A 25,100-nucleotide genomic window follows, 5' to 3' on the forward strand; every position below is an offset into this window, starting at 1 on the left:
TGTGTGCTCACTCGCAGATTTAAGATCTTCATGACTATTTCACTCACTGGTGTCTCCTTTCAGCAAATAGCTGCTGAGCAGCTGTATGTGTGATTTTCTGCACCAGACACCAGGGATAAAGCTGTGAAAAAGACAGTCTATGCCAGCAGGGAAAATAGGCTTTAAGCAAATCATTAGGCAATCTGCAAATTGTTTAATTGCAGGTGGAACGAGTGCCAGCCAGAGGGGGCACAGAGGGCTGTGAAAACATGGAAGAGGAGAGTCTCAGACAGGTGGCAGGTCAAGAGGCCCTTGGGGAGGTGGTGATGCTTGGGCCACTCCTTGAAGGATGAATAGGATAAACCTGGAAGAATGAGTAGAAGAGGTTCCTGGTCAAAGAGAAAACATTAGCCAAGGCCCTGAGGTGGGGGAATCATGACTTATTTAAGAAACTCAAGCCAGGCATGGTGGTGCACGCCTGTAATCCCAGTAGCTCTGGAAGGTGAGGTAGGAGGATCACAAGTTTGAGGCCAGTCTCAGCAATTTAGCAAGGCCCTGAGCAACTCAGCAAGACTCTGTCTCAAAATAAAAAATAAAAATGACTGTGGATGTGTCTCAGTGGATAAGCACCCCTGGGTTCCATCCCCAGTACCAAAAAAGAAAGTCAAAGAAGGCATTGTTGTTCCATAACCCTTTGAGGTTGTAACATCAGCAAAGTCTGCCAGCATAGAGTCATTGTGGCCCATTGACTGACCCATCATAGAGGTGCAAGGGGGAAAACAGCAAAGCTGGAAAAGGAAGAGGAAGTGGGGAAGGGACTGATGTTTTAGATAAAGTGACAATAAGTTGACACAAAGAGGGAAACATCTGAGCCAAGCTTGAAGGAAATGGAGGAACAGCAGTGTGACTTTGGGGAAAGAGCATTCCAGAGAGAGGAGGAAACCCAAGTGCAAAGCCACAGGGCAAAGAGCTGTTTGATGAACAGCAAAGCACGTGTAGCAGGAACAGAGGAGCAAAAGGGCGGGAAGAGGCGGGGCTTTCTGAGGAAGGCAGGGCCTTCTGAGGGAAGGGGCGGGGCCTTCTGGCAGAGGAGGCGGGGCCTTCTGTCGGAGGCGGGACGGGGAGGTCACACAACCTGCGAATTCAGGATAAGGACACAGACTGAGATGAGAAGCAATTGGAGGAGTGTGAGCAGAGGAATAACATAATCAGAAAAACATTTTGGGAGTCTGGCTAAGATTCGATGGCGAGAATGCAGTTAAGAATGACAGTGAGGGCTGGGGAGATAGCTCAGTCGGTAGAGTGCTTGCCTTGCCAGCACAAAGCCCTGGGTTCGATCCCCAGCACCGCAAAAGAATGACAGTGACTCAGCCCAGGGTAGGAGCAAGGACGTGGTAAGAAGTGGTTGGATGAGGAATGTGTTTTGAAGGTCAGTAGACCCTGTAAAATTGGCTGATAGACTGGATGGGTCATGAAGACAGAGGAAGCCAAGGATGACTCCCGGCTTTTTGACTTGAGTCATTAGACGGATGAACGCAGTTGCCATTAATGCTGCCAGGGGAGCAGGTCTGGGGAAAGTGGAGACCAGAAATGTTTGCTAATTTGTTTATTTCCTGCTGCCTCCACTAGAACCTAAGCAGAAACTTGTCTATTTATTAATGTATCCCCAGTGTCTAAAACTGACCAGAGCTGATTCAAGGTCAATAAATGTATTTGTATGGTTGGGTCTTCCTTTCTCCACAGAGAGCTCAGTTTACCTAAAGCGTATAGGCTGTAGAGCTGGAACAGCTGGGTGCTGAGCTCGGTCCCAGCTCAGCACCTGGAGGGACGGTTCTGCAAGGATATCCCTGCCTGGTGGCAGTCGAGAATTAGCTCAACAAACTCAATGTTTCCTGACAGCCAACCCCTCCTACTAGCACCTTTCCCTCCACGAAAAAAGTTAAGGGACCTCGAGGGCTTTGTAGTGAGGCTACCACCATTCATACCTACCTGGGGACCGATGGCACCCCTGCAGCACAGATCGGAAAATGGTATCACTTCTTTCCAGGGACAGATTCTGGCAAACAATGTGGCCATGGAAGAAATTGAGGTCACTGCCAAAAATGGCCGGATTTACACCCTGACCGGAGTTCTCATTCCTCCCTCCATCGTCCCGATTCTGCCCCATCGATGTGATGAAACGAAGAGAGAAATGAAACTGGTAAGGGAAAATGCAGCAGAGAGGGGCCCAAACAGCTGCTCCACGCCACGCAATTCAGAGAGAGCTGACCAGGAGCGCTTTGCCACAGGAGCCCTGTCCCTGGGGGTTCTGTCTCCGTGCAGAGGCAGGTGAACCTGAGGTCCATCACAATCACACAGCACCAAGTTTCCAGGGGCATTTCATGAAAGATGCTGGCTGCAGAGCTGAGCTGGGATCGCAGCGCTGCCTAATGGACTGCCACACACTGGTGGCTTAACGCAGCAGTCGTTTATTCTCCCACAGTTCTGGAAACCAGAAGTCTGAAATCAAGGAGTCAGCAGGACCACGCTCCCTTTGCAGCTCTGGGGTCCCAGCAGCCCTTGCCATTCTTTGGCTTATAGCTGCACCATCCTATCTCAGCCTCCATCTGCAGATGGCCTTCATCCCTGGTGTCCTCTCTCCCTTTTACAAGAACACTAGTAGTTGGATTTAGGAACCACCCTAGTTCATCTTAGCCCAACTAAGAGGGTGTTTACAGATGTAACACCTGCTATTACTTATTGTTACAGATGTAAGAACTCTGATGTAAACAACAGATGTAAACACCCTCTTTCTAAGTAAGGTCACATTCTGTGGGGACGGGGGCATGAATTTTTAGAGATACTCTATTCAACTTACCAAACCACAACTGGGGTCAGATCAGGCTGTTTTTCCCCCATAAGATTCAGGATCCATTTCCTTCCTTCCCCTACCACTGTCACCTGGAACCACCCTGCTCAGGCCCATAGCTCCTCTAAAAGGAACTTAAAATTAAATTTCCTCATAGGTAGATACTTTGGTCTCGTGAATCAACTATCTTTCTGTAGTTCTTTTCAAATACCAGAATGTCTGTTTCCCTATGATCTTCTGTGCCCTCTAAGGGCCTTTCCTGTTTCCATAGCAACTTTTTGGCTCAGTCTGTTTTAATCAAAGCACCCCAAATTCCAAAATTTCTCTACATGCAATCTTTAAGTTCCTGTGGAGACCGTAACCCCAAAATTGCTACAGACACTTCAATAATACATCAGTGATTGTTCTCAGGAAGGATTTGGAACTTGGGCATTGAACAAGGAAAAATGGCCTCGTTTTATTTTATTTCATCTTATTGTCTTCTTGATAAAGACTAGAAATAGCTAGCTAAGAACTTGGCATGGGATTGTGGTACTCTTTTTTTTTTTTTTTTTTTTTTTTTGGAGTTCTTAATTAACGTAACAACTCTGATATGTTTTAGGCTATTGAGCAGATGCCATCAGGGGATTTTTACCCCATTCTGGGTCACCCCTTTTTAGGAGAGGTTATCAATAGGGTCCCTCTCCTAGCCAGTCCCTGACAGTGATTTCTGTTTGGTTCATTCTTTGGAAATAAGTAATAGCAGGTCATCATCTGGCTTAGACCCAGGTAAGGATCCAAAGAGGTCAGAGAGAGTGGTCTCATCTCCTAAGCAAGAAATGAAAAAGGGAGTAGGAGTCAAGAGTTCAGAGTTTCTTCACAGCTCTCTCCAAGCAGTTGCCATTCACATTCAGGACAGGAAGTCTGTGGAGGGAAGGGGCAGCCCCAACGGCCACCTTATTGCAGGGTTGTTCTGTTATAGATTGTTCACAAGCTTGTTCTCCATGTCCCTGATGGACAGAGTCAAGCTGTGGGGTTAAGCGACAACCCAAAGAACTGTGGCTAAAGGGAAAGAACTTCTCAGAAGTTTTCCTCTGCTGTTTCCTGTGTACTCTAGGCCTGACATCAATTCTGTCTGCTCTGCCTAATTTAGGATGGTTTTGATTGGATCTGTTGTACATCCAAACAGGTTCTCTGGAAAGTGTGTACTAAGGACTAGCAAAGAAGAGTAGCAGCTGGAACCTTCTAGAACTGTCTGTTTTCACAAGGCTGAACTCATAGCTGCCTTCAGACATGTGTGTTTGGACTTTAGAGGTTTAATAAATATCAATCTACTAGTTAGGCTCCCTGTAGGAAACAGTTCATCCCAGATGGTTCAGGTGAAGAGACTTTAATGAAGAGCCCACTGCAGAGGTATGGGCAGGGCTAAGCACAAGTTATGCTGGGGAATCCAGGGAGAAGCACTGGTGGGCCACCATTTCTGCCCAGGACTAAGAACCCAGGAGCAGGATTCTGAAAGTTACAAAACCCAGTGAGAGCCAGAAGAGCAGAAGCGTATTGTCTGTCAGGATGTCTGAGGGAAGAGGGCAGAGCAGAGGGGGAGCATAGAAGAAGTCTTCAACCTTGCTTTCTTCCTACCCACCAGTATCCTGCTGGTACCTCCCATTGGTCAAGCCAGTTGGAAGCTGGCAAAGGATTGAAGAGGCCATTTTTGGTGTGGTCTTCTTGCTGGGGCAGATCCAGGTAGAGAAGATCAGAGAATAGATCTGGAGAAGTGGAGGCCAGCACCCCATTTTGTCCAACCTGAATTGAGAACCAATGGAGGAAAATCCAAGGGATTGAGAGGCAGAGTGTCCACGTTCAGCCTCATACTGCTAAGCTGGTTAGAGAACATGACCCCCAGTCTGTGACCAGTGGTAATACTTTGTCCCTGGTTCAGGTGAACAACTGCAGTGTCCCCTCAGAGGCAGGTGCCTCCCTACATACAGAGGGATAAGAAACCTGGGCCTGTGGACAGGCTGGTTCTACACAGAAAGAGGCAGAGGAAAGAGCTACTCTAGTAGGGTCGCTCCTTCCTCCAAACACCCCTCCCCAGCATTGACTTCCCTCCTTCTCCCCTGGGGAATCATAACTGTCATGAGTGGAACCCCCTTCACAAAGACAAAGTCCAGGGATGGAACTGTCCCTCCACCCCATAAAGGGACACCAGTACTGACCTGCTGTCTTTCCTTCCAGGGCTCTTGCGTGCGCTGTTCCCTGGCGGATTGGAGCAGATGTCCTGCCAACTCTGAGCCCACAGTGAGTGTGACAGCTTCGTGAAACCACAGGTCACCAAAGGAACCCCATTGGTGTGGTTTCTCACCCTTCCTTAAAAGATATTGATGCAACCAGGGTAATGAAACTAGCTCTTAGCCTACTGTGTGGGGTGGTAGGAACCCACAGATCTGTTTGAATCCAAGCTCATTGACCTTAGGCAAGTTATTTAACCTTACTCTATTTTCTTCATCTCTAAATAATAACAGTTTTAGTATAAATAAAACCCAAGCACAATATCAAAATCAACCAGCCTCTCAGTAAAGGTTCTTCTCTGTTTCACCCTTTTAAATAAAATCCAGCCTTTAAATTTGCTATTTATAATGCTTGTTTATAATCCTAAGCCTTACTATGGAGAAAAAAATAAAAGGAATGTCAGGAAATGTACAGTGTTTCAGTTAGACAGGAGGAATAAGTTCTAGTGATTTCAGAGGTTAGGCACAGCATGGTAATTATAGTTAATAATAATTAACTGCACATTTCAAAATTGCTAAGAGTAGATTTTAAATGTTCTCCCAACAAAGAAATGACAGCATATCAGGTGGCAGATGTTAATTAACTTATTTAATCATTCCACAATGTATACATACAACATCATACCATACCCCATAAGTGTTATACTTATTATCTATCAATTTTAAATAAGATAAATGTCAGAGAAAAGACGCTGGAGCTACCTACCATAAGCTTTTCAAGTTTGATTGAATTCTGCACACATTTATTGAGGGCCGATCAGATATTTGAGAAAGTGTTCTGGGGTGCAAAGATGAGTAAGATCTAGTTTGGTTTTTGCCTTGAGAAGTTCAATCTCGAAAGGAAAATGGACAGTTGTACAACGACCTGTAGCTCATATGCCGAGCGCTCTATTGGCAGCAAAAGCAAAGTGTTCTAAGGTAAAATGACAATGGAAATTTCTGCCTCTAAGTTCACTGTAAGGAAAAATTTCTCAACTGGAAATTTCATTCACCCTTAGGACAGATTGTTATGGATGGTGACAAGCTTATCGATGTGATCTTATTGTGAAATATTTAACAAAGCCAAATGTCAAAATTAAATAGGTGCAGCCCTTTGTTTTGCTTAATGAAGCTGTCACCTCTGAGTCCCTTGGTGCTGTCAGCCAGAGATAGGGAGGGAGGAGGAGAGGAAACCAGGCTGGCTGCCGTCACCCTACGGTCGTGTCTGGACATTGTTCTGGACGCCCTGTGCAGCACCACTAGAATCGGGCAGACCTGCAGCACCCCACTGAGTGCCTGGGGAGCCGGTGGAGCGAACACACAGCTGGGCCTGGTGGCAGTCATGATCTGGACTGTGAGGAACCACTGTCCTGCCCACCTGGCCCAGCGTAGGAGGACAAAGAAAGGGAAAAGCGATCCCCGGGTGGGAGCCAGAGAGTCCCCAGATGACCCCTCCCATGATCCACGTTATCCTGAGATCCTCAAGAGGACTGGAATGTTCCTTACTCAGTGACCCTGGAATTTCTTTCCATAGCTCAGATTTTAGGCTTGTATAACCTGAGAAGTTCTCATGGCTCTTTTCTTAAGCAGGAGCCTAAGAGGAAGGGGAAAACTTGGCAGAATAAGCATTTATCTGATACAAAATTTGAGCCAGTCACTAAATTCTGAAGATAAAGCTAGTTATCAAGGTTATTGTGTCAGGTTAGACAGCGGAGACCTGTAGACTGTGGGCTTTGCCTGGATCCTAAGGTTGGCAGGTTTTGAGACTCCTGCTCTGGACCTGATCCTTAAGAGTGAAAGTCAATGATTTCACCTGCCCAGTCCTCAGTTTCCTTATCTATAAAAAAATAAAGAGGCACAAAAAGCATTCACATGAAGCTGAAGACTGATGACCTCAGATGTGTGATATGTGTTGCCTCCTGTAGGTTCTCAGTAGATGGTAGTTCAGGATGGTTATGGGTGGACATAAAGGTCTAAGAATGAGTGCAGGAAGGCATTGAAATTTCCCCACTCCCAAGAGGACAGCTCAGACTGTTGGTATTTTTGTTGGTGAATCTTTGCACCAAAGAGCGATGGACTCCAAAATGTCTATGCGAGGAGCTTAGAGATGGCTAGGTCAGAAGAGGAAACTAGGCCACATCCAGGAAGTGCCCCTGATGGATTAGCGATGTCTGCCCTGGCGTGAGCAGAGGCAGAGAGATACATGTGCCACAATTGCACAGACCCTTCTACCAACAAGGAAGCAGGCCTAAGGAGAGTGACTGAGCTCTGACCTGGATTCACGTGCGCTGATGTGACCTGTGCTCTGACATCAGTAGAACAACGGACCAGAACGGCAGGCCCAGGTAGCAGCTGTGGGATATCCCAAGGACTGGGATACCGACACCGATGTGCTTCTGCCTCCGGGCTGTTTTCCAGGCTCTCTTCACACATAAGTGTGTCTACAGGAGCAGGATGAGTCTGAAGAGCGGCTGTGCCCGATATTGTAATGCCTCTGTGCAGGTAAGGAGTGTGTGGCCAGGGCCCTTACCCAGCCACAAAGGCAAGGCAGCTCCAAAGCCACGCTTCTGGGCCCATGGTCACAGGTGGCCTGTGGGGCTTAGCAAGGTCTCCCTGCAGGGGAATCACCTCGTGGCCGTCAGGTCACCCCCTCCCTGCATTGCTTCTCTCTGGGACCCAGATTCCTCTTAACAGAGCCACTCTGGACACCCACCCAGGGCTCCCCCTCTGCCTGAGTCTCCCACCTGTCTCTCTCCACTTTCCCACCTCAAACCATGCACATTCTGCCCTCCAGATGCTCTTCCCGATTTTCTGGGACTGACTCATCTTCCAAGTCTCCACCTAACTCCTCTGTCACTGCCCAGTCCCCAGGGACCTGCCCTCTCTCACCCGACCTCCATCTCCACTGCCACCGCCAGATCGCAGTACTTTCTTTTCCCAGCACAAACGATAGTCTGAGAGACCTTTCGTCATCTTAAATTGCCACAGGGACTCTTCCTGACTAACCGTAGCCTCCCTGAGCACCAGTCCTCATCTGTCTTGTGCCCCGCACTGGGGCCAGGCCAGCACCCGTGGTAGGTGCTCAGGAGGTTTGTGGTGACCAGATGACTGACCACTAGCCATGTCATCACGAGAAAAGGCAAAAGCCAAGCTCATAAGGGGGCCCTGAAATGTTTTACTATAATAATGGAAATTAAAATAGGTCTCCTTCGAGGAATCGGTCCTCACTTGGGGTTTCAAGGGGCAATGCCCATTTTGCATCTCAGGTACCAAAGTGCTGCAAAGGCTTCTACGGGCCTGACTGCCACCCATGTCCAGGAGGCTTCTCCCACCCGTGCTCTGGCAATGGACAGGTGAGAGGACAGACCCTGAGGCACGCACACCGTCCGGTTGCACAATAATTCCCAAAACTGCTGAACCAAAACATGGCGCCACGTAGTCACTGTTCCCAGGAAGTAAAAGAAATGGATCAGTTACTGAAAGAACAGAAGGTGTCTGCTGTAGGAGGAATCCTGGTCTGGGGGTTGAGGACAAGAGAGGGTTCAGTGGTGTGACTTCTCTGCTCTCCTGTCACCCGCTGCAGGACCTCGGGCAACTCAACAAGGCTCTCTGTGGGAGATGGCACTTTCCTCCTGTAGGAGATGTCAGGGTCTAAGAGTTCATGAGACTTAAAACAATTGATCATGTTGCCCAGTGACTGCTTATTTGTTAACCATCTACAAAACCTAGTGAGCCGTATAGGCCAAATCTCAACTCATTGACCTGGAGGCCAACAGTCAATGAAGGAAGGTAAAAGTAGCCTTGAAACATACGGGGAAATTATAGAGCTGGGCATTTAATGATCCACATCTAAAATACGGCCCTTGTAAGGGGAAAGAGGACCATGCAGCCATGAGTGGGGGCCTTACACAGAAGGTAAGAAGAGGGAGAGGCCAGTACACCTGACGGTGGCCCGGCGGTTGGGAAGGCAGCTCAACTCTGACATGCGTCCATCTCTACACATCTGGCCCTGCAGGGACTGGGCAGCTGGGAGACAGACATATTTACCCCTGAAGAGAAAACATCACAACTCAGAGTCGCAGAGCTGAGCAAGGGAGCGTGTAGGGCAGGAAGGGCCAGGCCCTCATGGGAAGGTCCTGGCTTATCCCTGCCATGATTCAGATGTGAAGGTTTCTGGTTGGCCACTGTGGCCCCCTTGAAGGACATCCCTTCACTGTCACTGTTTTTGCGTCCTCCCTGATACGGAGGCGACGGCACTTCCCCCAAGGAGTCCCAAAGAGCCATTCCAAGTGGGATGGAACCTGATTTCAAAGCCGGGCCACGAGCCGTGGGTGCCTGTGGCTCCTTGGCCCGCGCATGTCCTGACGGCCCACCGGGCTGCCTTTGCTCCCAGTGTGCAGACGGCAGCCGAGGCAACGGGACGTGCGTGTGCGACGACGGCTTCCGAGGGTCCCGGTGTCAGTTCTGCTCGGACCCCAGTAAATACGGACCTCGCTGTGACAAAAGTAAGTGGCGCTTCAGAGCTCCCTCCTGCTGGGTCCCTCCTGCACCAAGCCGGCTGGCGGCACAGGCCTGGGGTGGCGTGGTATCTTTGCCTGCAGTACGCCGTCGTCACAGGCATTTTTTCTTCTTTTTCTTATGATTTTATTAGTGCCTTCTAGTTGTACATAGGAGTGTAGTTCACCTTGACGTGGTCAGAAAGGCATGTGGCATCGCTGACTCCATTTAATCCCCTCCTTCACCTTGATCCGCTTCCTCTACACTGCTGATTCCCTTCTTTTTTTTTTTTTAATTTGTGCATTATAGTTATGGAGCAGATTGCAATGCGTTCATACATGCACATTGCAGAATTTGGTCAACTTCATTCTTCCCTTGCTCACTTTCCCTACCATTTCTCCCTCCCCCTGTCCCCGTCCTCTACTCCACCGTTCTTCCTTCTGTTTTCATGAGCTTCCCTGTTGATCCAGAAGAACTAAAATACAGACATAAGAATGTGTATAGCAGCACAGTTCACAATAGGCAAGTTATGGAACCAGCCCAGGTGCCTGTCCACAGATGAATAGATAAAGGAAATGCAGTCTATACACACAGTGGAGTTCTACACAGTCATGAAAAAGAATGAAATTCTGGCATTTGCTGGTGAATGGCTGGAACTGGAGAACATGATGCTAAGTGAAATGAGCCAGACTCAGAAAGTCGAGGGTGAAGTGTTCTCCCTCATATATGAAAGCTAGAGAGCAAACAAGGACTGAAAAGGGGGATTTCATGAAAATAGAAAGAAGAACAGTGGAGCTGAGAAAGAGGATTGAGGAGGAGGGAGAAGGGATGGGAAGGGGAAGAACTGTAGCATGAAACTGACCAAATTGTGCTAAGCGCATGAATGAATCTATTACAATGAATCCCACTTTTACGTATAACTATAATGTACCCGTTTTTAAAATCACAGGCATTTGTTAAGTGCTGCTTCTTAAGCAGTAGCAGGTGCCAGAAATCTCGGCCCCACCTGCAGAGTTCCTGACTGCTTGGGCCTAGGAAGGGGCCTGAGGATGTTCATTTCTGCCAATTCCCAGGGGATGCCGACCATGCTGGTCAGGGGCCACCCTTTGAAAACTACAGGTCCCTGAGGCAGTAGTGGGTCTGTATCAGGAACAGACTCACTCTCAAGCAGTCCTCCTCCCCCAACCCCTCTATTTGCCAGATGTATGACCTCACGCAATACTACACCTGTCTAGGCCACAGTGTCTCCATTTGTAAATAATGGTAATCCTACTAACTAGTAACTCTCAAGGTTAGTACCAGTTACAGATGGAACGTTCTTCCCTCAAAGCAATGCTTAGCACATAGCATGCCCTATGATTAGGCTAACTAGTACTATTATCTCTGATGGTCATTGCTGTTGTTGCTTTTATTCTAAGCACAGTGGTATGCAAAAATCAAGAAGCTTGTAGACTGTGTTAGAAAGTTCCACAACAATGAACTTTGAAAAAATTCAGACACAATTTTGGAAAATGCATGAGGCTTTTAAAAGATGACATCCTGTGTATATTTAAATATATGCATTTTAAAGACATATTTCTAAGCTAAGGTTAGAAATTAACAACAAAGTGAAATGAACACATAAGAACTTCCCGTGCAATCTAGACCAACTGAAGTTAAAATTCTCAACCTGCAATTTACTGACTGTATAACCTGAGAACAAGTCTCTCCATTTCTCCACATATAAAATAAAGATAATATTGGTTCAGCATGAGAAATCACTTTTACTTATTCCAGAATGTCTTCAGGAGAAAGTGAGAAATTTCTTAGCTAAACTCCTCAGTATCCATGGGGAACTGGTTCCATGACCTCTGTGGATAATAAAATCCGTGGATGCACAAGTCTCATATAAAATCTTGTAGCATTTGCATGTAACCTATGCGTATCCTCTCATTAAATCATTCCCAGATTACTTACAGTGCCAAAATACAGTGTTGAAGCTGTATGAACAGTTGCTGTACTGCATTGTTCAGAGAATAATGACAAGAAGAAAAGTCTATACATATTAAGGATAGATGCAAATTTGGGGTGGTGGGTATTGAGGATTGAACTCAGGGGCACTTAGTCACTGAACCACATCCCCATCCCCTTTTTGGATTTTTATTTAGAGACAGGGTCTCACTGAGTGATGCGAATTGTTTTAGAACATTTCTAATCCAAGGGTAGTTGACCCCATGGATGCATCTGTGGCTATTGAGAGCATCGAGTGAGATCATAATTTGGAGGTTTGTTTTTTTTTATTGTAAACAAATGGGATACGTGTTGTTTCTCTGTTTGTACGTGGGAGGCCTTGGGGCAAGAAGTGGAGCTGGGACTGGGGCTGAGGTGGGCTTCCGGTTCCAGTGCCTCTCATCCCAGGTGTGTGGCTGCCCACAACCTGGGCAGATCTTGTTCCTTGCACATTCAGTTCTGGCTTACTTAAAATTTTATAAAAGTTATTTTTTGTTTTAAGTCCAGCTGTGATTTTCCAGAACCCCTTGCTTGTATTTTTCTTCTCTTTCCTGGTGTTGGCTCCAAGCACCCATGCTGATCCCTGTCCCAGCAGCCCCTTCTGGAGAAAAGTTCCAGAATCCTTGCCCCTTCCTTGGAGAATCGCCATGTTCCTCCTTCTCATTTCCACATGCACAGGCACCGCTGGGTCACGTTGCAATCATTCAAGACCTCTACTCAAATCAATGGAAATAGCTAAAGTCTAAAATGATAGCAGAGGGGTGGAAATGCCCGTGAACTTAATACTCTACTGTGTTTAATAGAAATGGACTTTGAACACCCGGGTTCAAGTCCCTGCTTGGGAACTTAGTGGCAAGTTGGACAGTTGGCAACTGGGCCTCAGTTTCTGCATCTGGAAAGTGGGGTTATGAGAGTATCCCTCAAATGAAGCCAGGGCCCAAATACTGACCCCTAGTTATGAATTTGCTGTGATAAGAGAGTGAGGAACAAATACTTGAGTCCATCCAGGGCTCTGCTAGCATGAGAAATCACTTTTACTTATTCCAGAATGTCTTCAGGAGAAAGTGAGAAATTTCTTGGCTAAACTCCCCAGCCACCCAGTGGTTGAAAATGGAGTTCCTTTGGTCCCTTTCACAGTACAATAAGCCGCTTCCTCCCCGACTCCCCACATGTACATATACAGTACCCTGGCAACCAAGTGCTCCCCCTGGATGGGCCCCTGAGCTCTCTGGGCTCAAGGCCCCTGAAAAACCATTGAGATACCAAGAAACAGCAGCCTAGGCATCCCTGCATTCAGCACGGGCGCTGCTTTGACAGGAGTGAGCAGGAAGTGAGAGGAGGGCTCCCTGCCCTGGGGTGCTCTGCCCCAGGCTGGGCATCTCCAAGCCCCGGTGTCCCTCTTCCTTCCCTCCAGAATGTCTGTGTGTCCACGGAACCTGCAACAACAGAGTAGACAGCGACGGTGCCTGCCTTGCTGGCACATGCACCGACGGCTCCGCTGGGAGATTCTGTGACAAGCAGACGTCAGCCTGCGGGCCCTACGTGCAGTTCTGTCACATCCACGCCACCTGCGAATATAGCGATGGGACAGCCAGGTAGGTCTGGGAAGGAAGACCCCCTACGTCCCACGACCTCAGCACCACCTGTAGATGGAGACAACCCATATCCACATTCTTGTGAAAAAAACGCCTGTTCTCTCCAGCTGATCCTGTGGCTTTCATGGAAGGACCTCAAACTGAGCTGGCTTCAAACCGAAGCATTCCCTGCTTTGAAACTTATGAGCTGTGTGACCTTGGGCAGGTCACTTAATCTCTCTGAGCCTCACTTCTCTTATTAGTACTACTACCTACTTAACAGGGCAATGGTGGAGATTAGAAGAACTGAATGTAAATCACCCACACCAGGGCTGGCCCATTTTAGATGTCACATGGTGGAAACTGTAATTATGACCATACATTAAAAGCAATGAAGATTTGCCCTCAGTTTCCAACCTTCAAAGGCACCTTTAGCTTTCGTAAGGCTGTTAATAATTGCTCCCCTGTTAAAGGTATCTGGCATGAGAGTGAATCTTTTGCCAATGGATTGCCATTTATTTCCTTAATACTACTTAAAAACTGCTTGGGCTTGGGACATGAGCAATGCCATAGGAACCTTTCCTGTCTGGGGACATGCAGTTCCAAGGCAGTCACCACCCCAAACACCCTAGGGAATGCAGAGGATTCCTGGAATTCCTGGCCCTGTTCTTACCCACTTTTCTTAATTCACTTTTTCATAGTCATTGGCTTACTTGTTTTGGTCTGTCTTCCCCACTAGACTGTAGGCTACCTGAGGCCAGAGACTGGACTTTGCCTTTTCCACAGTTGTTCTGTAGAACATCTTCCTGAGGAATTAGGATTCATCAGTGCCTAAGGCAAACATTGCATGTAATCAAAATTACCCTGGGAACCTCCTCAGTGGCCCACAGAGGTCTATCTGTATGTACCTTCCTACCTTGAGTAGGTCAAACGCCTTGGAAAGGAGCAAACTACTTCTTCAGGTGGACACCAGATAAAGTGCATAGTTCCTCTAGGAACCTTGACATATGAGAAATATACTTTTAACTTTGGAAAGTATATCTGAGTAAATTAGCAGTAGGACGTGGTGGAATAAGGGAGCCGTGGTGTCTGCTGCCTCTCCCACGGACCTGTCAATAGATATTGGTTGACCGATTGGATGGATGAATGAATGGCCTGCATTTCATAGCAACAGTGTCAGTGTGGAACATCTTAAGAGGAAGTACTGATGGGTCAGGGAACTGTGTCGGCTCACAGAATGAGGCACCTGAGAATGTCGTTTGGGAAAAAAGAAGTGTCTGAGGGACCAGGAAGGGGAAGAGAAATTTCATCCTTCACTTTCAAACATTTAAAGCACTGTTGCATAGAAGAGAAGGCAGAGCTGTTCTCTGCTGGACCCGAGGTAATAACTAGCGTCGATCTGGAAGAGTTGCACAGGCAAGTTCTGGTCCAGTGACAGCAGAAAAGTTGGGTCACACAACTGGTAGGAGTGGGGGCCTGGATTCCCACTCGGGCAAGCCTCCCTCCGGACCCCAGAAGTACCCTGGCCACCTTAGCACAGTACCTTCCTCCACAAGAGCCAGCTATCCACCCGCCTGGCCACAATGGCTCACCCGGGGCTGCCGGACCCTCTCCTGGGTGGCCAGAGCCCATCTCTCCGGGGCTGATTTTGTGCACTCTTCTTTGCAGCTGTGTTTGCAAGGAAGGATATGAAGGGGATGGGGTGCAGTGTTCCGAGAGGGACCCTTGCATGGGATCGAGCCCAGGAGGCTGCAGCCGCAACGTGAGTGTTGGTCTTATTTCCAAGCTGACTGGGTTTTTAGGAATGCATTCCAAAAGGCCGTGTTGGATCGCCCTTCCTGTGCACAGAGCTCTTGTGGTTAAAGGTTGGATTTTAAAGATGGCCACCATGGGAGAACTTTCACTCCCTAAATTCAAAGATGCAAGGGGCTTTGGACCCTTTAAAAAAATAGCCTGAGAATCAGATATTGAGATCAATAGGAATAACTCTTTTTTTTTTTTTTTTTTTTTTTTTTTGCGGTGCTGGGGATTGAACTCAAGGCCTTAGTGCTTGCAAGGCGAGCACTCTACCAACTGAGCTATCTCCCCAGCCCAGGAATAACTCTTGATTCAAACCTCCCAGCATAAGCATAAGGGACTTTAATGTACCTGATCCTATTTGCTCCACCCTCCAACCCAGTGAAGTGGTATTGTTATCCCCGTTTCACTAATAAGGAACCGAGAGAGAGGGATGTTAAGTGACTTGCCCTATTGTTTTTAGGGGTGTAGCCAGAACCCACCATTGCTTTCACTAATACTTTTGGAATGTCACCACCACTGGGCCCTCGTCACTCCATTCCTGAGCCGTGGTGTCGCAGCTGCTGTCCCTGTTTCCTCTCCTGCTGCTCACAGTACATTGCCCACCCACCACCAGAGTGGCTTAAAGTGACCATTCTTCCCAGGCTGCAGCTCCTTCAGTAACTCATCCAGGCTTTGAGGATGAAATCTAGACACAACTGCCTGGTCCCAGCCCACCAGGCTCCCCTTAGCAAACCCACCCGCCTCAGACGGCACCATCTCAATGACTCATGCACCTCTCCCCCTTCCCTCCGGTCTCTGCTGTGGTCCTCCCCAGAGGTCTGGGGGCCGGCACAGTGGTTAGGAGCTTGAGTCCAACACCACAGAGAGAGACCTGGGATCCTGCCTCTTTGTAGCTGTGTGACCTTGGGCAACACCTGTCTCCTCATCTGTAAAATATAGACACTACCAGTGCCTACCTCAAGAAGATTGTTCACACCTGCCAACCAAAGAAAATACTATTGGCTTATCAATAACATGGGGATGTGAGCAGCAGTGACCACCAGCTGGCCAGCTCCAAGCAATTCTGTTCTCTAAATTATCTTTCCATAGATGTTCATGTGCAAATAAGCATCTCAATTATTTCCATCACACTTCGTGTAAATTTGTGTTTCTAGAACATACCTCTGGGTCCCTTTTGCCTTTTGCCGTCACAAGGCCGGGCTGAGGTTCAGGACTCTCACTTTATCCCTTCCTCTTGCAGGCAGAATGCGTCAAAACCAGCACGGGGACGCACACCTGCGTGTGCCAGCAGGGCTGGACGGGGGACGGAAGAGATTGCCTGGAGATCAACAACTGTCTGCTGCCGGGTGCAGGCGGCTGCCATGACAACGCAACCTGTTTGTACGTAGGCCCTGGGCAGGTAGGTCAGACTCGGTGCAAACCGAGAGGAAGCAGGATTCCTGCGGTGGCTGTGGCTTCAGCTGCCCTCTTAGTCACCACCCTGGACCACGCTTTACATGTCTGATTGCTCTGAAGCCCACTGCCCTTTCCACTTGGCTTCATTTCTTAGAGGCCAAGGCAGGGAAGCCTACTGCCTGGGAACTGATCAGCTCCAGGGGAGGGGATACCAGCCCACCAGGATTGTGATCATGGAGAGGAAGAGGTCACTGAGAGGGCCACTGCCCGTCCAGCCCATTCTTCCACCCCTCCCCCACTGAGGTGGGAGGAACAGGTGTGTTCTAAAAGGCCCAGGGACAGAGGGCATGCAAGATGGGACCAGGACTGGAAATCACCTCTCATCTTTTGAATCTTGATGCAATTTCTCATTTTTATGTTTTGAAGCTGAACTTTTTTAAAAACCTCCAAATTTTTTCTGCTCCTTAAGAAATGTGAATTGAGACCTTGCCTGACTCACCAGGGCACCATCCCAAGCTCAGGTTCTTGTCCCTCTCGTGTTTGTGCACATGTTCATAAACAGAGAAGCACAACGTGAATGGTGGCACTTGGATCTTGAAGCCACTTCAGCCCTTCCCTCTCCTCTGGGAAAGAATTTCCCTCGCAGATGGAGCTCTGGCCTGTTTGCCAAGAATGAAGTCCTTGGGGGCTTTGGAAACATTCCCACGCCCTCCCCACCCCTTTGGAAATGGTGACTGAGCATCTCCCGTGAGGGCCAGCACAGAGGTGGACACTGATGCAGATGTAAATGGGTGGCCAGCCTCAGAAGGTTGGGGCCTCTCAGGGGCTCATGATTACCAAAGAAAGGAAGGGATTCTGTTTGAAAGTCTTTCCAAGGAAATCCCCAAGGTAGCTGGAGCATGATAAACTTGATTGCAAAAGTCAAAAAGGATCCAGAGGTATGTTCTAGAAACATATATCTACGTGGAGTGCAATGGAAGATACTGAAGTGCTTATTTGCATGATCATCCATGGAAAGATTAGATATTTAGAGACCAGAAAGGGTTGAAGGAAATGGGGCTGCCCAGTCAATAGGATGTCACCCTGACCCATTCCCCACTCCTGAAAAGGATGGGAGACAGAAGCACCCCCCAGGCAAGCCCTAGTTTTGATGTCTATGTACGTACAGCTGGGGTTCACTATTTTAATAGACCACAATAGAAGCTTCTTGGAAGTGACCATTGGTGATGGGCAGGCATGTGCAAGGGTAGTCGTGTCAGGGAGAAATCTTTTGGTTATGACAGGAAACCTGGATACGTGTTCACTGCTGGTAAGCATGTGAGGTGGTGTCACCACTGTGAAGACCGGATGGTGGTTCCCCTGAGAGTGGAGTTACCATACGATCCAGCAATGCCACTTCTAGATAGATGCCCAGAAGAACTGACAGCAAGGCTCAAACAGATATTCTAAAGCCACCCAGTTCAGAGCAGCATCATTCACGATAATCAAAAGGTAGAAGCAACCCAAGGATCTATGGATAGAGGAGTGGATGCTCCAAGGTGGTAGATGCATTCGGTGACATGTCAGCCTTAGCAGGGAAGGAATTGCTGACACTTGCTACAGCGAGGATGGGCTTGAAGACCTCAGGCTAAGTGCAAGGAGCCGGTCGCAGAAGGACAAACTTTGTGCAATCCTCTTAGAGGAGGGTCATAAAGTAGTCAAATGCATAAAGACAGAATGTGGAATGGTGGTTGCCAGGGGCCCAGATGAGGAGGGAAATGGGGAGTTACTATTTCATGGGCACAGAGTTCCAGTGTGGGAAGATGAAGAAAGTTCTAGAGATGAATGACAGCAAGGGTCGTACAACACGGGGAAGGTACTCAACGCCACTCAATGGCAAACATCAAAATGATTGATTTTTTTCCATGCATATTCTACTAGGATTTTTTTAAAAAGGCAGAAAATTCAATTAAAATTGGTTTAAAAAGAAAAGGGACCATTTTGACTCACACAACTATAAAGTCGATGCACAGATGTCATTGCAGCATGATTGAAGGCTCAGCAAGTAGCGTGGAGGAGCCACATCTTGACCCTGCTGCATCTCAGGCTCCTGGTGAGGGATGGTCTCCTGCAGCTCAGACTTACACCGTCACAACACTGAGAACAAAGAATGTTTTCTAGTAACTTCCACGAAAAAAAGCCAGGATTCATTCTCTTTCCTTGGCTCAAAACGAGTGTGTCCCTGGCCCTCCTCATCTCCTGACGCTCCCCAGAGCCTGTACACAGTTCCAGAAATTGGGCTTTGTGGCTAGGGTGTGGGATATAGTGACAGGTTCAGACTCAAGTCCTCTACCCCACCCTTAGCTGGAGGAATCAGAAAAATGTTTCATTATGTAGACCAAGAAAGGGGTGAGGATTTCCCCAAAGTCAAAGCAGAGTACAGTGTCCAGAGGAGAGAGAACAGATGTGAACTGACAAAATAAAAGAGCTGCTCACGTACACAGTCATTCACTCCACTATGCTTCAGCCAGGGGGAGCAGTGCTGGGGACAAGAGATCACCAGGGCCAGGGCTCTCAGCAGCCCCAGAGAAACGCAGTCTTGTGCAAGGTGGCAGACAAACAGGAAAAACTGAGCGATAAGCACTGTAAGATCTGTGCAGAGGGAGTGCTGTGGTCTGGTGCTTCACAGCATCTGGGAGCTGCTGTCCTATTGATCCTTCCCATTTCTCTGACAGCAGGCCTGCTCTTGGGTTTGCAGTCAACGAGCTTCCAAATGTAGCCGCAGGAGTCCTAATCATGGAAGAGCGCACTGCAGTGTTAGGTCTCACCGAGCATTTAGTGAATGATTGCATTAGTTTTAGACTCACTCGAGTTGCCAAATTGCACTTGAACAAAGAAAAAAAACATACCTTGGTGTCTGTATTTGTTCTGAGAGCTATCATAACAAAGCAGCACACACCGGGTGACACAGGACAGCGAGCCTATCATCTCACAGTTCTGGAGGCTGAATGTCTGAGGTCAATGGATCCACAGGGTTGATTCCTTCTGAGGGCTGTGAGGGAGAATCTGTAGTTTGCATCTCCCTTAGCTTCAGGTGACTTGCTGGCCATCTTCTCTGTCCCTGATCTCCACCTTCACGTTCACGTGGTGTTTTTTCTGGGAACACGTCTGTCTCCAAAGTCCACCTTTTTATATAAGGACATTGGTCATATTGAATTTGGGTCTTTTCCAGTATGACCTCATCTTTACTAATTACAGAAGAGCAACCCTATTTTCAAATAAGATTCCATACTGAGATACTGGGAGTCAGAACTTCAACATATGAATCTGGGGTTGAGGGGACACAATTCAACCCACACAGTATCTATCCCCTCTGTGCTGTATCTTCCTGTCTACAGATGAAAGTGAAAAGCATCCTGATGCAGGCCGGAACAAGGGAGACAATACAGGGACGACTTCTTTATGATATGTATAAGAAATAATATAAACCAACATATGTAAGAAATAGAATAGACTTAAGACTGCAATCAGTGATTTTCAAGTTGACTTGAAAAGTTTTGGTCATACCAAATAGAAATAAACTTAAGTACCACAAACGTGCTTCAAAAAGACAAACCATAGTTGACCCAAATATACCAAGAGAATGTCGGGGTAGAAGGGGCTTGGAGGAGCTACCCCAGGACAGGTGGAAAAGGTGAAAAAGGTCTGGTTCCACCATGTACAGTTGTACGCATGTGCTTCTGTATATTGTATAATTGTGTATAAGATAGACACATTTACCTTATAAAGCACAGCTACCAGAAAATACTTGTACTTTTAAAGATAAAACTTCGTAAATGGAAATTCTGTTCACTTCTTTCCACAACCTAAGGGGTTGTCTCGTGTCACCCCTGGGGTGCATGGTCTGCTTCTGAAACTAATCCCCAAGTAATCTTCCTCTCATGAACACATGCACACCTTCCCGCCTCTGTTCACTTCTCCTGACATTTGCCCTCAGCTTGAATGACCTCTGCACCTCTCCGTCCTCTCCTGAGGACCAGCCGTGTCCCACTTTCCAGAACATCCCCAGCCCATCCTGCCTCTGAACAATAGCAGTCCCATCACATAAGCATCTCACGTGCCAGTGAATTCACAAAACTTCTATGTCTTATGTTTCCCAGTGTTTATTAAGTTTAGACCCTTCTTGTTTATTTTCTATGTACTTACACTTTGTCTTCCTTTAGATTCAATGTGGGGTTCTATAATGGTTCCAAATAACTGGGATTTTTTTTAATCCATTAAAAGAATTGCTCCTTTTTACAATTATGTTTTAAATTCCAATATATTGAATGACATTGGAAAACAGAAAAGGAGGGGCAATTAAGATCACTCACAATGCCCCCCGGTTACCATTTGCATGCTGGTGTATTTGTTTTTTCTGGCCTTTTTTGTGCAGGGTGTTTTTTCATTTTCTCTAATTGCTATAATCACAGTTTTGCTGATTCCTTGTCTATGCTGAACACAAGCATTTCCTCATTTTGTCACATGTCATTTTGTCACATCTTCATCATGTGATACTTAATAGCTGCATGATCGGGACCACTGCTTCCACAGTGCAGCTTGTGTACAAGGGTCTAGCCTATGGGGAACATGGGGACTGAAATGCAGCCTGCACCCTGCCTACCAAATCCTGCATCCCAGTGGGGAACTAAACCTTCACAGAGGAAGGGTCACTTTTCATTTGCATGAAGGTGCTGTCTACTTGGAGAGCCATGTGCCTGTGTGTTGTCTATGTAGGTTGTTTTTGCTTTACTCAAATCACCTACTAAGGAAGAAGCCTTTTCTAGATTGAACGAGATGTCTTCCAGGCTAACAATGACCTTGTGCATGGCTCTCCACCAAGTTGGCGCCCCATAGTTTGCCCTTTCTCTCCAGTATGGGGGCCAACTTTTACCATGTAATGCTATTTAGACTCTAAATTCTAAGACTATCTCCACAGGCCCTTCTAGGGTCAAGAGTTCAAAAAGGAAGTACCAGGGAGACTTCAGACTGGGAAATCTAGTGCAGAACGTGTAGACTAACAGCTCTAGAATCTGATATCAAACAAAAGACATTATCAGTATTCTCTAGGAGGGATGAACAATCATGGTTTCCATCATTTATTTTTAAGTGCCTTGTGAAGGCAAGACTTGGAAAGTGTGATTTCCACAATCCCCTCTAACCACATTTTTGGAATTATAGAATGAATGTGAGTGCAAGAAAGGATTTCGAGGAAATGGGATTGACTGTGAACCAATAATCTCATGCTTGGAGCAAACTGGGAAATGTCATCCACTGGTGAGTTACTTGACTTTTTGTCATTACTAAAAAAAAAAAAAAAAAAAGGCCTGAGAAAGAAGGAAATTAGGTTATTTCATTTTTGAACCTTATAATTAACAAAATCTCTCTTACCCCCAAAGGGAGCTCCTAAGCAAAATGTGACAGTTATTAAAATTTTCACTCCATTTCAAAGTTTGGAAGAACCACATTTTCTAGGTAAAATACAGGACACCCAGCTGAATCTGAATCTCAGATACACAAAGAATAAGTTTTCAGCCAAAGTACAGCCAAAATAACACATAAGAAAAGCTTGTACTAAAACTTACTCATCATTCATCTGAAACTCAAATTTAACTGTGCCTTGTATTTTTCATTTTCTAAATCTGGCGTGGAAGAAAAGAATTTATTTTTAAAAATGTTTTCATTGATGCATTATAGTTATACATAATAGTGGGGTTCATTTTGACATAATTATATATGCATGGAATATAATTTGCTCCACTTCCAAATATAATTTGCCCCAGTACTTCCTCTCTCCCTCCGCTTCTCCCTCCCCTCCTTCCCCTTTCTTTATTCTACTGGCCTCCCTTCTATTTATGTATTATTTTTTAATTGGTACTTTGTAGGTATACATATAGGTAAAAATCATTGTGGTATATTCATATATGTACATAGCATAATTTGGCCAATTTTATTTCTCTTTTCCACCCTTTCTCCACTCCTCCTTCCTTCCCCTCAATCCCCTTCCTCTACTCCACATATCTTCCCTCTATTTTCATGGAATCCTTTTCTTCCTTTATTTTGCTCTAGTTTTCACATATGAGAGAAAACATTCGAACCTTGACTTTCTGAGTCTGGCTTATTTCGCTTCACATGATGTTCTCCAGTTCCACCCATTTACCAGCAAATGCCATAATTTCATTCTGAAAAGAAAGAATTTCAATGTGATTAAATACGAGCTGTACCTGCCATGCAGACAGAGCCCAACACTGAAGGGTCCAAGGGTCCCTCCCACCATCTTCCCGCCATCTCTCAGCCCTCCATGTGCGATCTCACCCTAGATGGAGGTGCCTGTCACAGAGGTAATTCAGGTCTGACGCTTCGGCTAGGAAAACAACACATTTCCCTCACCTTGGTTTCAACAGGCCAGCTGTCAGTTGGCTGCTTCTGGAATCTGGAGCTGTGTTTGTCAAGAGGGTTATGAAGGAGATGGCCTCCTGTGCTACGGAAATGCAGCCGTGGTAAGTCACCCGCCAGGCACTCAAGCACAGAATGAAGGTAAACCCTCGGGGGGCTGGGCATGTAGTTCGGGGACAGAGCACTTGCCTGGCTCGTGTGAGGCCCTGGGTTCCATCCCCCGCACCACGGAACAAACACAGCAGCAACAGAGGGAAAGCAAACCTCTTTAGCGCTCGCCTAGAACGTGCTCTATGCACAAATTCCTTGCCCCAGGAGATTTCGTACGAGGCAAGGTGTTTCTCACAGATGTCACACAGGCTCTGTGGCATTTTTCATGAGCTGCAGGGCACTAACTTTTATTTGGCACCTTCTGTATGCCAGGTAGTCCTGACTCCTCTTTCTTGCTAACTTATCTCTTTTTCATGCTTCCCAAATGAACAAAACCGGTCTTGCTGAGCTGCCTGGTCTGTCCTTTCTGCACTGGGTCTCTCCCACCGGTACCTGGAGCACCCTGGGCTTACCACTGTCAGAACTATGGGTGTGATTGTGAGTGTGTGCATGTGTGTGAGTGCGTGTGTGCGAACACCTTTGACTCAAGCATCTTACTAAGTCCCCAACGTGTTGCATTATCTCCTTTAAACCTCACAACAGCTCTCTGAGGTTGATGCTTTTAGCGTGCCCATCTTACAGGTGAGGAAACTGAGAGGCTAAGCAAATTTGCCCAAGGTCAGTGGCCATCTAAGTGCAGAAACAAAACACTTAACTTCCAGTGTAGATACTCTCTCCACATGGCATGTCTCACTCCAAATCACCACTGTCCCTGCCTTGGTCTATCTCCTCCAGCACTGAACAAGAAACTCGGGAGGGAAGCTCTCCATCTTTTTTTTTTTTTTTTTTTTTTTTTTTTTTTTTTTGTGGTGCTGGGGATTTGAATCCAGGGCCTTGTGCTTTCAAGGCAAGCACTCTACCAACTGAGCTATATCCCCAGCCCAAAGCTCTCCATCTTGTTTCCTAAGTCACTCCAGTGACTTTCAAATATGTGTCAGAATAGCACGTTTTCTCACCGCTTCCCACGGATGTTTGGTTCCTGCTCCTCCTCCCACCATCGGCCCTCCGATCCCCCAGGACCAGCCTCCCGAACTGAGAGTGTGGCTTGTCCCTGGAGATGCCATGGCATCCGACAGGCAGGACGGTTCCTGGCTGGTCCCACCCAGATCAGGCCAAGCAGCTGCCCCGACCCTCCAGCCAAGGGCTCAGACTCCCACACTTTTTCTGTGCTGTCCGTGGATCACGCTGCCTAGCACTCTAAAATTCTACTTCCACCACGTCCCTCTCCTGCGGTGGAAAACAAGATGGAGTCCCCGTCTTCGGTGGGTTCCCCGGGGGTCTTCGCACAGGCACTGCTCGCTTCTCCTCCAGCCTCGTGCCTGGCCACGTCCCTCTATCCCGGGAACCAGTCTCCCGCCTTTCTGCCACCAATGGGGGCCCATCCTCTTAAAATTTCCCCTTTAAGGGATCATTCAGGCATCTCAGTTCCCAGCTTGCTTACTTTCTAAACTTCTTAGCTTGTGTTTACTCATTTTTTAATGAACCTCAACAACTTTCAAACAGGAACCGAGAGCCCCAAGATTTATTGCCTTCAGGTAAATTTGCAGGTAATATTACTATGGCACTTGGGCGATATTCGTTTTTTAAGTATCATCATATACATTCAAGTATTTCATTTTCATAATCCCAGGAGGAAAGCCTGGTCCGATTCAGTTTCCAGATAAGACACTTGAGTTCTCAGAGAGGTTAAGTAACTTTCCCAAGATCACCCAGCTGGTAAATAGCAAACCCAAGAATTGAACCCAGTCATTTTTGAAACAAAGTTTCGAGTTTTCTTGTTGCTGTTTTGTATTGTTGCTGTCCTTATTTAAACCCTATCACACCCTGGCATGTCACTGATTACCAGCAGAGTTGGTTATCTTTTCGAGTCTTTACTTCCCCCAAACGACTGCGAGTTTTAGAAGAGATACCACCTTCACCGTTTCCCACCCTGCATCCTTTCTCCATTCCATCCCAGTGCCCATTTGGTGGCTCCACTAGTTAACACATTCCAAAGTGAGTAAATTTAAAACAAGTGACTCAAACTTAGGGGGATTTCCTGCATGCCAGACTCTATTCTAAGCCCTTTAAAAACATTAACTCCTCTATTTCTCACAGCAACCCTTTGAGTTAGCACTTGTATGTTCCCCATTTTACAGATGAGAGAAATGGAGGTCCATTAAATAACTTACCCAGGGAACTAGGGAACAGCTGAATCAAATGAACATG

The 25,100-nt window shown here is 47.0% G+C and overlaps 1 protein-coding gene across 1 annotated transcript in view; it reads left to right on the forward strand.

Moving 5' to 3' along the window:
* Window positions 1-25,100, forward strand: part of Stab2 (stabilin 2) — a 155,650-nt gene that overhangs the window by 53,086 nt on the left and 77,464 nt on the right. Inside the window, 10 exon segments of the mRNA XM_047551615.1 lie at window positions 2,027-2,179; window positions 5,042-5,104; window positions 7,492-7,575; window positions 8,340-8,426; window positions 9,467-9,578; window positions 12,974-13,154; window positions 14,802-14,895; window positions 16,174-16,332; window positions 21,528-21,623; window positions 22,751-22,846. Of these exon segments, the coding sequence (XP_047407571.1) occupies window positions 2,027-2,179; window positions 5,042-5,104; window positions 7,492-7,575; window positions 8,340-8,426; window positions 9,467-9,578; window positions 12,974-13,154; window positions 14,802-14,895; window positions 16,174-16,332; window positions 21,528-21,623; window positions 22,751-22,846 (1,125 nt within the window).

The sequence above is a fragment of the Sciurus carolinensis genome, chromosome 4 (genome assembly GCF_902686445.1).
Source record: "Sciurus carolinensis chromosome 4, mSciCar1.2, whole genome shotgun sequence".
NCBI classification, from domain to species: domain Eukaryota; kingdom Metazoa; phylum Chordata; class Mammalia; order Rodentia; family Sciuridae; genus Sciurus; species Sciurus carolinensis.